We start from the raw sequence: 11,634 nt of genomic DNA on the forward strand, positions 1-11,634 counted from the left end.
AGAAAACTGAGGCTTTTCGAGCTTAAATGGACCAAGATCATCCAGCTAGTAGATGGCAAACAGGATTCAGGTTCAGTCTGTCAGATTCGAAGACCCGTGTCTGTGCCACTCTGCCACGCTGCCTATCCTCAGAAAACAGGCCTCCCTTGCAACGCAGTTTGCTGTTCCCCCATTAAGGGATCTGCACCCCGGGCAGGGATGCCTCTGCCTCTTCCGCTCTCCTTGTTCTGGGGCCTTAGGTAAAGCTGTCATCTCCCTACTGGCTTTCTGCTACCTTCTGTGCCCTCTCTTCTCTGTTCCTGCAGCTGGGTCCTGGGTTCTGGATACTCATGTCTCACGAAGAACTTCCCAACTTTTAGATCAATCTTGTTTGTTAGTGGGAGAGGAGAAGGGGTTCCAAAAGGAAGGATCCAGGAAGAGAGTAAAAACAGCCTTCCATGACCCCGAGGTTTGTCCCCTCCCAGAGGGCTGTCTCCCCATGTTTCCCTTCTGTGCCATATCTGGTTGCACCCAGGAGCAGGAGGGGTGGCCCCGTGGCTGCTGGCTCCCTTTAGTCTGAAGAAGGGCTTCCTTTTTAAAAAAAATTAAAGCTCAGGGATACTTGCCTTGCCCTGTAATCTTCCTCCAGTGAAGGTGTCCTGTACCAGTCTTCATCCCCTCCAGCCCCCAGTGGCTCCTATGACATCCTTTCTCCTAAGGTCCTTCTGAATGTCCCCCTCAGGGAGAGGAGCCCAGTCTCTCCATGGCCCTTCCGCCCAGCTTCCTCTCTAGTGTATGTCCTGCCATGAGGGCCGAAGCAGAGCTCTGTCAGCTACCCAGCCCCGTGCTCCTTAGGGTCAGACGTGCCTTGGCACATCCGTGCAGCTGGAGGCGTTGGGGGTTGGTGGCAGTTTGTGAATCTTAGAATCCAAGTCCTCGGTCACAGTTATTTTTGGAAACACCTGCGGTCAAGGGCCCTGCCTGCACCTGCTCCACCCCACGCCCATCCTGGGGAGACACGGGCGCCAGGACCAGGGCTGTGCTCCAAAGCCGTACTTGTGTGACTGGAAGGCAAGAGGAAGACTTGAACTGGGACTCTTTCATTCCTGCCTGCTCATGTCCCAGGGGCCTCCCTCTCACATGCACAAGAATGTCCCCAAGTCTTTCCAAATCCCTGTGATCAACCCCACACCGAGCTCTTCCACCCCCTTCACCTCACCCCACACTGCAGGAAGTTGGCACCGCCACTCACTGGCCTCTCGAGCATCTTCCCAGCTGCCTTAGTTTCCCACCCAGGTCTGAAGCCAAGCAGGTCCCACCAGCGGAGGCAGCACCACCCCATCCTCCGCAGAGCCGGCCACCAGCCTCCACAAGTGCTAGCCCAAGCCCTTACTGCTCACAGCGTGGTCCAGGCACCAGCAGCGTAAGCATCACCTGGAGAAGCAGTAGAAATGCATATTCTCAAGCCCACCCCAGACCTACTGAATTAGCATCTGCTCTACTCTGCACCTGCACATGCGAGAAGCACTGCTTTAAAGAATCTGATCCCCTCCTCACACTTCCTGAATCATTGGGGCGGGTGGAATGAGAGCCAGTGAGGAAGCCCAGGCTGTGACCTCATGGTGAAGGCCTCACACTGACAGTGGAGAAATCTGGGGGACAATCTGGACACTCCCCAGAGAACCTAGGGAGGCACGGTCAGCAGACAGGAGCAACCATGGCAGGACCGCAGAGGAGGAGAGCAGAGGGGCTACGTGGGGAGATCCCGGCAAGGGCTTGGGGCAAAGGGTGCACACAGGGAGAGAGGGAGGGGCACCTGCCTTCTCCAGCAGAGGTAGCATGGCTCCCTTTGGGCTGCCACCGCCACCCTCAGCCCCTGTCCCCTGTTGGGCCAAGGACGGCTCCTGCTGTGCTGCCTGGATCTGCCCAGTGACTGGGCTTCTGCCCTCCCTCCTGCTGGCAAAGTCCCCATCGCCCACTGGCTGTGTTGTTGGTAGTAGGTGCTCAGGAAATGTTTGTTGAGTTGAGAGGAAGCCACAGCTTGTGCAGAGTCTGGATCATTCACCAGACGGGGGGCCTTAGTGGAGGGGCAGGAGTGGAGACTTAGGTGGGAAAGGCAAGTCCTGATGCTCTCCTTCGCTGCAGTCGCCATTTCTTATCTCTCAGATCCTGTCTGAGTCCTTGCTGTTCCCTGACCATGGTTCAGCAAGGTGGCAGGGGGAGGAAGGAGCGGATGGCGGGAAATGACCCTGGGCTGCAGGACTGTTCCCGGACCCCCATTTGGGGTGCACTCAGTATCTGACCTGATGTGGAAATGGGGTTCCCTGATGGTAAGCTCCCCCACCTACTGCAGGGAGAGGAGGCCCTCTCCTTCCCAACCACCCCCACCCCATCTCAGAGAGGAGGCCTTTCCAGGGCAGACCTCAGCTCTGCTCCTCCAGCCCTAGCTCAGCCCCTGCTGACTGTGGCCTCCCTTTCTCTGGGCTTCAGCCTCCTCTCCCAGAAAGGCAAAAGGCTTCTGGCTGATTGGTGAGATTCCCCTGGTTTGGCCATCCTGAATCTGGGGCCGTGAGCCACCTGGGTGCGAGGCAGAGGTGAGGAAGGGCCCAGGCCTGGCCGTGCCAGCTGCTGAGGCTGCCCCCACCTGAGGAGCTGGAAGCTGGCAGCTGGAAAGGGAGGCCACACAAGCCAGGGGCTCAGTGCTTCTCAGCCTTGCTTTCTTGCCCTAGGGAATGCAGGGGAAGCTTGTGGCCTAGGCAGCAGTAGAGCCAAGCAAGACAGGGCTTACCAGCCTCGGAGACCAGGTGTGGCACAGAAATACACCCGGGGCTGTGCCTGCAGGTGCAAACACACTTGTGCACAGAGGTGTGTGCCTATGAGGTGCAGGGAAGGACAGCTCCTTGCCCTCACAATGTCCCTGGGCCAGAGAATTTGCCAAACCATACAGCCAGACTGCCACAAGCCCCCAGCAGCAAGACGCCCATCACCAAGAAGGCTCTTGACTGCGTTCTTCTCTCCTCCTCTCCCCAGCCTGGTCCCCCTGCTCCCAGGAGCTTTGCTCAGCATCTCCCTGTGGGGCCAGGGACCCCTGTCCTGCCCCTCACACCTCCTCTGCCCCTCACTTTTTGGCCAGTTCCTCTGGGGGGCCTACTTCGTGGTGCCAGGCCCTGCTGGGCCCCAGCCTTGCCAGGCCCATCTTTTCTGGGTTCTAAGGGCCCTGTTCCTCTTTGTGACTCAGAGCGAGTCTGGACTTCCTGCTCAGCCTGGGGATCCTCCCACCCCAGGGGCTGCTCAGAACCATCTGACAGGGACACAGGACTCTCCTGGGCCCCAGGGCTTGGACTGAGCACACCCACGCTCTTCCCAGGCCCAGGGCTACTGGTGCCTCCTAGAGAGAGGTCAAGGGGAACCAAGTCAGAGGTTTGTGGAGAGCCAGGGACCGGACTGGCTGTCGAAGCTCCTGACTCCCCCTTTGGCCCCTCTGGGGAAGCTGGAGCTGGGCTGGCTGCCGGGCCACTCGGGGGCCCGCCCTGCTCCGTCCTGCTTTGTGTCTGTGCACGCTCCTTCTCATTCAGAGTCTGGCCGGGGCTTTGACTTCCCTGAAACAAGAGAGTGGCCCTGCTGGCTGGCGAATCCAGGGCTCGGGTCCCTAGCCCGCCCCACTCCCTGTCCCAGCACCCACCTCCGGGCTCTCCACCTCCTCCTTCTCTTCCTTTGTCTCCCACCTGTAGAAACACAGCACATGGTAGGCCCCACTCTTACCCACCCTGCCTGACATCACCAGCACTGTAGTCGGTGGCCTACGTTCCCCAGAGTTCAGGGGCATCAGAGCCAGAACGAGGCTCCTGGATGCTTTCTTCCAGCCCAACTTGTTCCCCAAATTCAGCCATTTTCTCTGAACACTGCCCTCCTTAGCCCCAGCCCAGGTCCCCAGCTGCTGTTTGTGCCAAGCCTGCAGCACCTTGAGTTCTGTGGAGACTCCAGGCATGTCCCTGCCTGTGCTGCCTGGAAAAGGCACCTGACTTCCCGGGGGAAGGTAGCTGCTGTAATTACCACCAACCTCCCTGGGCACCAGGCTCTTGCTGCAGCGGCTGCTGCTGCTGCTGCCACCACAGCCTTTGCTGACGGTCCGTCCTGCGTCTTATTAACCTGCCCCCAGGCAGCAGGCAGCAGTCAACCAGGGGGAAGAGGCTCCAGGGAGGGCTGGCGCAGGCCCCAGACCAGCAGCACCTGACCAGTGCGGGTTCTCAACTCCCAGGAGCAAAGGAGAGCCAGCCAATCAGGAAACCCAGATGCCTCCCTGATTTTGTCCCCTGCCACCTGTTACCTTCGGGCCCTGCCAGTCAGCCTATCCATCCCTCGAGCTTTGCTGCACATGGCTGGTGCCACCAAGGATCTGCTAGACTGCCCACCCCGAGTAGTAGCACCTGCAAGAAATGGTCCACGAATCAAGGAGAGAAGAGGGCCTTAGCAGCGCAGCTCCTGCACCAGCTCATGCGACCCTGCTTCTCCTTCTCTCCCAACTCACCTTTGCCATCAGGGGGCAATGGTGGGGGCTGTAGCTTCCGGTGGCTCCTGGGACCTGAGTAGGGCAAAGGAAAAGGGGAACAGGTGGGGTGGCGAAGGACCCAAACACCAGTTTGGAGCAGGAACACCAGTTCTTCCAGGGCCAGGAAGCTGTCAGTCCTTCCCTTGGTCCACTTGTTGGCTTTGTGGCCCCTAAATCGAGCCCTGGCCTGGAGAACAGGCAGGCGGGGTCCCTGTGCTCTAGTTACCCCTCCTGACTGAGTGACCAGCCTGGCTGAGTGGCCTCTCCAGCGCCAGCTTCCCCGTGTGTAAAACAAGGGGAGAAGCAGTTCGCAGAGCTCCGCTCCTACAGCAGGCCAGGCAGGGCACGGGGGCTCTCACCCCGGGGACCCCAGCGCAGAGTTCCTCACAAGCCTTCTCCCCACACGTTCTGGGGTCAGAACCCTGGGCAGAAGCTGCGGTTTTGGAGGGTGGACAGGGAGGTCATGGCATCCTCCTCTGATAGCAAGGGAGAGGAAAGAAGTTGTCCTTCCAGCCCTGGAAGCCTCCAGGCTTCCTTCCAGCTCTGAAAGCGAGTAGTAAATCAAGAGGCAGAGAAAAGAGAGGAAGGGGGGCAAGGGGCAAAAAAGCCAAGGAGAAAGGGAAGATGTGGGGCATTGGCTCACCCCTGGTGCTGCCCGCCCGGCCCCGGCCCCGGCCCTCCTCCCGAGGCCTGCTGGAGCCCTGCGGCCTGTGGAGACAGAGAGGGTAGTCAGGTTGCTGGCCCAGGGAGGATAGAGGCTGCGGCAAGACCCACACTGCCTCCACCTTCCCCAGCCCCAGCCCCAGCCCCGGAACGGAGGGCAGCAGGGAAATGGTGGGCCCAGGAAAGATGGGGGACCCAGCGCCCCCACAGCGCCCTGACCTGAAGGCCCAGGCAGACCCTCACCACCCTGGGGAGGGTCCCACCAGCCCTCCAAGAAGCACCCACAGTTAGTTAGCCCTACCCCAAGTCCCACAGCATGTCGGCCCGACAAGCCTCCCAGCCCTGCCACCCACGTGGACTTGGCCTTGTCCAGGTCCCACGGGCGGCGCCAGTCACCCTGTGCATCTCTGTGCCGGGCAAGGCGGGCCAGGTCGATCTGCTCCCGCTCCTGCTTCCACTGGGCATAGTCCCAGTCCCCCTCCAGGGGCCCCCACACTGGCCGGTGGGGAGCTGAGCCGCGGGCCAGGCCTGGACTCCGGGGCTCCCGGGCACCCTGCCAGGAGAAGACACTCAGCACCATGGGGTAGAAGCAGAAAGAGCCCTGGGTTTGGAATGGAAATCCAGAGTCTACTAACCCCTTCCTCTCTCAAGGTTTTGCCGTCCCCATCTAAAAATTCGATGTGTTCCATCTCTAATGTGCTGTTTGCCATAGGTACGGTTTCCATCCACTTGCTAGCTGTGTCTTTTGGGCAGGTTACTAAACCTCTCTGTGTATCATTTCCTCATCTGTAAAATGGGGATAATAATAACACCTATCCACAGGGCTGCTGCAGGGGGTGTGGCCAGGCCGGGAGTGGGGAGGCGCCCAGCAGCTGTGAGCCAGGGCCAGGACTAGGGGCTGCTGCCACCTAGAGGTTGGACTTGGCATGGGGCCAGTCCTCTGCACCCTCCTGGCCCCACCCAAAGTCCCCACCCACTTGCCACCAGAAGTCCAGGTAGGGTCAGGAGCTGGATCACACCTCTGGCTTACCCTGTCTCTCGGTGAAGGCAAGGCCCACCCATTGTGGGGGCTGGACCAGGACAGGAAGAAGGGGTAGGAATTCTTGCTGGGGCTACGTGGGCATGTCCCCACAGACGGGGGATGTACATGACTCAGCTTCTCGGCCTCCCCTGAATGGGTACCACCACATTCACGTCCTCATCCCCTCTTAAAGATATACCTTCCGTGCAGAATCCGAGCTGACATCCATCTGCGTGGAGCAGCTCCGGCCCGAGCCCTCTCCAGGTGGCCCTTCTGCCCCCTGGCTTCTCGCTCTGGTGTGCTTCTCACTTACGATGCGCTTGGCCTGGGGGAGGTGAGTATGGGCAGTGTGGCCGAGCTGGGGGGGAAGAGGCTACACGCCTGACACCTGGGCTTCCCGCACCCGCCCCGCTCACCTCAGCTTTGTTTTCCATGGTCACGGCCAGCTCCACCCGCTCCCCTAAGCAGAAGGTGTGGTCCTCCAGATCCTCATCTGTGAGCACCTCATTGGCCGCCCCAGGTCCACGGGTGCTCCTTGCCCAGTTCTGGCTGACCACTCGCTTCTCCTGCAGAATGAGGGCAGTGCTGGCCAGGAGCTGGGGGCTGGGTCCTTTGGGTGGTTCCCCAGGCCGGTTCCAGCCCTGGCCCTCCCCGGAATGCCCACAGAGAAGCCAACTGCCAGGGGCGTTCACATGCCAGTGGCATTAGGTTATCCAGGCCTAGGGCCACCCTGAGGCCCAAGATGCCACAGTGACCCGTCATCGCTGAGCAGGGAAACCCAGAGCACTCAGACAATGGGACTTTGTCCCTCACGCACTGGGGCTAGCATTCAGCCCCGTTGCTCTGAGCCCTGGGCTTTGGGGTTTAGGAGTAGCCTGTGCTTTGAGGCATATGTACAGGGCTGTGGAGCTGGAAAAGGGTACAGGGAGGGTACCCTTTGCTGGCCTTTCAATTGTGGCCCTTTGGGGGTGGGGGACAATGGCAGCCTGGGCTGCGTGAGATTGGGAGCTGGGGAGTACGCCACAACTGTAAGTGGGAGGAGCAGAGGGGCAGGAGCGGTTGTCTGCCCCCGACGTGGGGTGGACACCTCCTTGCCGCCCCGCCCGGTCTCCCAGGTGGGGCTTACACCGGGAACCTGGCTGATGGTGATGGTGAGGCCATCAGGTCGGAGGAGCTCCGGCGTGGTCACAGCCATGCCCCCCCGCTCCGCCTGCCGACGGTCTTCCTGGATCTCCTGTGGGAGGGCCGGGGGTCAGCACGGGCCATGGCCCCCCCAGTGGCACAGAGACACAGGCGCCGACAGGCCTACACAGAGAGACACCGGTGGGACACCAGGGGGCAGAGACACCGAATCACAGAGTCCCCAAGACCCTCACACAGCCTCCGAGATGGAACACGCCCACCCTGACCCTGTCCCCAGGCTGAGCCCGCAGGGAGAGACCAGCACACCAGACAGGCAGTGCCCACCCCGTCGGCCCTCCCAGGCCCCGGCACAACCCACTCACCTGGTACCTGCGGAGTAAGGCCTGGTTCTTCTTGCGAAGGGCAGTTATCCTCCGGTCCAGCTCTGCATCCTTCTCTTCCTGCCTGCTCATCAGGGACTCGGCCCCTTGAGGCCCCTGCAGAGGGCAGAGGGTCCAAGCTCCTGACTGCTGGGGTCCTCCCTGACCAGTGCCCAGACTCTCCCTCCCAACCGGCTTCTTACCACCCAAAGAACATACCCCAGGCCCAGCGCTAAGGTCCAAAGAAGAGATGACACACAAAAGGCCCCGAGCCCCCACGCCAAGAGGCCTGCCTGCCATCACTCTGCATTCGTGGGCTCAGGTCAGGGCCTCATACCCAGGCCCGTGGCTCCCAGCAGTGGGCTGCCCCTCCCCCAGCTCCCCAGGGAGCTCCACTGCCGAGCACAGCCTGGAATGGGAGTTATAAATGGCTCTGGCAGCGGAACCTGCCGTGACTGGGAAGTTGCCAGGGGATTCAGGAGGTCGAGGAGGGAGTTCTTTGGCTCCCAGGCCCAAAACCACAGTTAAAAGAGAGGCTCCTGGTCCGTCCTGAGCTCCCAGGCCCCGGACCCCACTCCTCAGGCCTGTGCCCAGCCTATGGGAAAGAGCCGCTCCCAGGCGCCCAGCCGCTCCGGGCAGCTAGCTGCTGGCCGTGGGCACAGGAGGGAGTCAGACCCCGGGAGGCCCAGGTCCCTCCCTCTCTGCCTGCAGGGTCTCCTTTGTCACCAATGCCCCTGCCCAGTCCCCTGCCTCCTAGGCACAGCCCTCTTCCTCCCAGGCCCAGCTGTCCCCAGCTGCTCCCAGAGTATGGCTTCCTGGTGTCCCGGCCCTCTCCCAGCCCCAAGAAGCCCTCCAAGGGTGAGGTGCCACTCACAGCTGAGTGCATGGCAACAGCGGGCACGAAGAGAATTCCAGAGGAGCCTTGGGGGAGCTAAAGCAGGAGGGACACGGGAGCCGCCGGAGCCAGGCCTCTGCCGGCCTCTCCCTGCCGGCTTCGCTGCTCAGCACACGAGATCATGTTGTGATTACAAAAGACTCCTCTGGGCTCCCAGCCAGGAACGCCTTGGCCGCTGCCCCCACCCATCCACTCTCGGAGGGCGAGGGCCAGGACACCAGCAGCCAGCTGGCCCTGCCCAGCACCTCTGCCTGCCCTGCCCCAGCGTCCCAGACAAACCAACAGGGACCTCTCCCTGGCAGGGTGAGCCGACACCGGGGACCTGGCTGCCCCAGGCCCTGCATTCCCGAGGCCCTTTGCCCCTACCCCTGCAAGACCCCAGCCTGGGCCTGTCTGCAGACAGAGGGGCAGTCAGCATAAGCCTTTGCCCCTCCCATTAGTAAAGAAAGGCCTATAGGACCCAGCCCATCTGGCTCCCTGGTCTGAGGGTCCCCCCCTCAAACAAGCCCCCCTCACTCTCCTAACCAGCTCTAGTTAAAATCATTTGAAGGGATCAAGAAGCTCACTTGCCCTATGCTACTGAATACTACCTCGTACCTAGGATAACACCATTAGTCACTCATTCCTTTAGGTTGAACGCTGTCTTTCCTGTACTTTGAAGTTCAGCCACCCCTGGGAGGCTCAGCTGTTCGTGTCTCTCTTTGGTGTGGGGTGAAGGACCCTTGCCACCACAGTTCACAGCTGGCCACCAGCCTCCCCTCCTCAGGCTCCTAACTCTGGGCCCATCCTGGCCTTGCTCTCTGGGGCTAGCCCTTTCGGCCCCTCTGACCGGGAGAAACGAAGCAGACTTTCCTGGGAAAGATCCTCCCTAAACTTTCCCTGTAGGGCTAAGGCTGGTCCCTCTGCCCCGGGGCATGGCTTACCTGGCAGCCCCACCCTGGGAGCCTCTGGGACCTGGGGCTTGGGGTGCCCAGAGGAGGGGTGGTGTCTCTGTGCCAGGAACACCTGGGGTCTCTTTCAGCAGTTACAGAGCCCTGACCACTGCGGCCTGAGGGGGCAGAGGTCCCTGCATTCCCTACATACCTGATTGACCAGGCCTCAGTTTCCCTAATTACATGGTACGACTTGTCCCCTTCTGTCTCCAGAGCAGAAAGCCCCACTGTCCTCCCTGTTGTCCCCAGTCCAGCCAGGGACCCAGCCTCTGCTCACCTTGCACCACCCCTTCCTGTCCACCCTCCCCTCTCACCACATGTAGCCTCTCTCCCGGCCAGGCCTTCACACAGCACCCCTGACCCCACACCCCGTCTCCGCAGCCCTGGAGTTCCCATCCCGCTAGGAGACGCCAGTGCTCCCTCTCTTCCCTTCCTGCCGGATGTTCCCGCTGAGTCAGACTCTTCTGCTTCCCCAGCAATGTGACTCACTGGGCTTCTCGTCCTGGACCTCTCTCTCTCTCTCTCTCTCCCTCCCTCTCTCTCTCTCTCTCTCTCCTCTCTCTCTCTCTCCTCTCTCTCTCTCTCTCTCTCGCACAAGCTCGCTCCATCTCCCACCTTCTTCGTACGCTGCCCCCCACAGGCTGCAGAGCCCCCAAGGTCCAGGCACAGAGCTCTGGTGGGTGCAGTCAGGCTTCCCATCGCCTGCCCCCGCCGTGTTGTTGTTGGAGCTGGGAGGCCCGCAGAGCACCAGCCTGGGAGGGGGAGAGGCAGCTGACGCCGAACGTTCTCCGTCAGGTTTGGGACCCAGATCCCAGGCCCAAGTGGGAAGGGTAGAGATGGAAGGGCTGCAGGGGTGAGGCTGTCCCCCTGTTCCCAGCCAGGGGCACAGAAGGCACAGGTAGAAATCCAGCCATCCCATGGGGAGGGTGGCCCAGCTCTTCTGGAGGGTCTGCAGGGAGAGACTCCGCTGACCTGGTGACAAAGCCTTGAAGCCCGTCAGGCTGTGAGGCCCGTGTGCCCGGAACAAGCCAACGGTGAGACAGGGCCCCACAGTGTCTGGCCGTGTGCCTCCCACGTGTTATAATGTCACACCTTGGATCAGCCCCCACGTTCTCCTATTTGCTCCAGAGTCTGCTCTCCCACTGGACAGAGGCTCTCTGAGGGCAGAAATGGTGGGCCTAGGGCCCCAGATTCCCCTGCAAACTGCAGACCCTCCTCCCACCACTTGGAGAATGAACACAGGACTGAATACCCCATGCAATCCTGGGCACGGCTGTGGGTATCTTATGTACAGGCTATGGCTGCCTTTCTTTCACCCAGAAAGCACGCAGCCCTGAGGTAGACAGTGGCTGGTGAGGCAGGGAGATGGCCAGTATGGTGTACTTGGTGAGCCCTGGTCTCTGTCACTCCATGCCACCACTAGGGGCAGCAGAGTCACAAAAGCCCGTTTTGGGGATGGGAGGGGTCTTCCCCTTCTCTCCTGCTCTCCAGCTCCTCTACCTCAAGTCTCCATAAACCCCACCTCCCACCTCTACCAGACTGGGGAAGTGACGCAGTTCCAGACCTGTTTTATGGATGAGAAGGCCCAGAAAGGTAGCCCCATCAGCCTAGGCTGCACAGCCTGTTTGAAGGGCAGATGAGACTAGAAGCCAGCAGGGCACCTGCCTTCCCTGCCAAGCATGCTCCCTGCCACCCCCCAAACCCACCGACTGTCCCAACACGTCACAGGTCACATCTTTCCCCTTTGGAAGGTGCTATGGATCCAAGGCACAGACCCAGAGCGAACCCTGAGGACACGGTGGCAGCAAGTCTGGAAATCCTCGCTGAGAAAGAGGAGCAGAGAGAAGCATGCCAGGGAGGAAGGACCCACTGGACCACGCGCACTGAGCGGGGGAGCGGAGACCTGGCGGAGGCCCCTCCCATGGAGCCTGCACCGCGCAGACCCTGCTCACTGTTTCCAGAACAGCTGCCCCTGAGGATGACCGGTCATTAAACAGAAGCACTCCAGCCCTTGTCCTTGTCATAGAATGAGACAGAGTCTTGGATTCCAAATTAACTTCACCCCTTGCTGGCTGTGTGGATTTAAGTAATGT

The 11,634-nt window shown here is 60.8% G+C and overlaps 1 protein-coding gene across 1 annotated transcript; it reads right to left on the reverse strand.

Moving 5' to 3' along the window:
* Positions 1 to 580: 580 nt before the first annotated feature.
* Positions 581 to 8,722, reverse strand: CCDC9B (coiled-coil domain containing 9B). Its single transcript, XM_028507029.2, has 11 exons — positions 8,589 to 8,722; positions 7,718 to 7,831; positions 7,339 to 7,446; positions 6,629 to 6,778; positions 6,412 to 6,537; positions 5,545 to 5,744; positions 5,172 to 5,236; positions 4,508 to 4,561; positions 4,307 to 4,406; positions 3,662 to 3,704; positions 581 to 3,578 (listed from the first exon to the last, which is right to left on the reverse strand). Exons 1-11 carry the CDS (start codon positions 8,598 to 8,600, stop codon positions 3,039 to 3,041), a joined length of 1,512 nt encoding a protein of 503 aa, XP_028362830.2. The 5' UTR covers positions 8,601 to 8,722; the 3' UTR covers positions 581 to 3,038.
* Between the last annotated feature and the right edge of the window lie 2,912 nt (positions 8,723 to 11,634).

Source organism: Phyllostomus discolor, chromosome 1 (genome assembly GCF_004126475.2).
Source record: "Phyllostomus discolor isolate MPI-MPIP mPhyDis1 chromosome 1, mPhyDis1.pri.v3, whole genome shotgun sequence".
Lineage (NCBI taxonomy): Eukaryota > Metazoa > Chordata > Mammalia > Chiroptera > Phyllostomidae > Phyllostomus > Phyllostomus discolor.

Coding starts and splice junctions, on each gene's coding strand:
- CCDC9B (XM_028507029.2), bottom strand. Junction 6,538..6,628: donor CCATGGAAAACAAAGCTGAG/GTGAGCGGGGCG, acceptor CACCTCCCCCAG/GCCAAGCGCATCGTAAGTGA. Junction 4,407..4,507: donor ATTGCCCCCTGATGGCAAAG/GTGAGTTGGGAG, acceptor CATTTCTTGCAG/GTGCTACTACTCGGGGTGGG.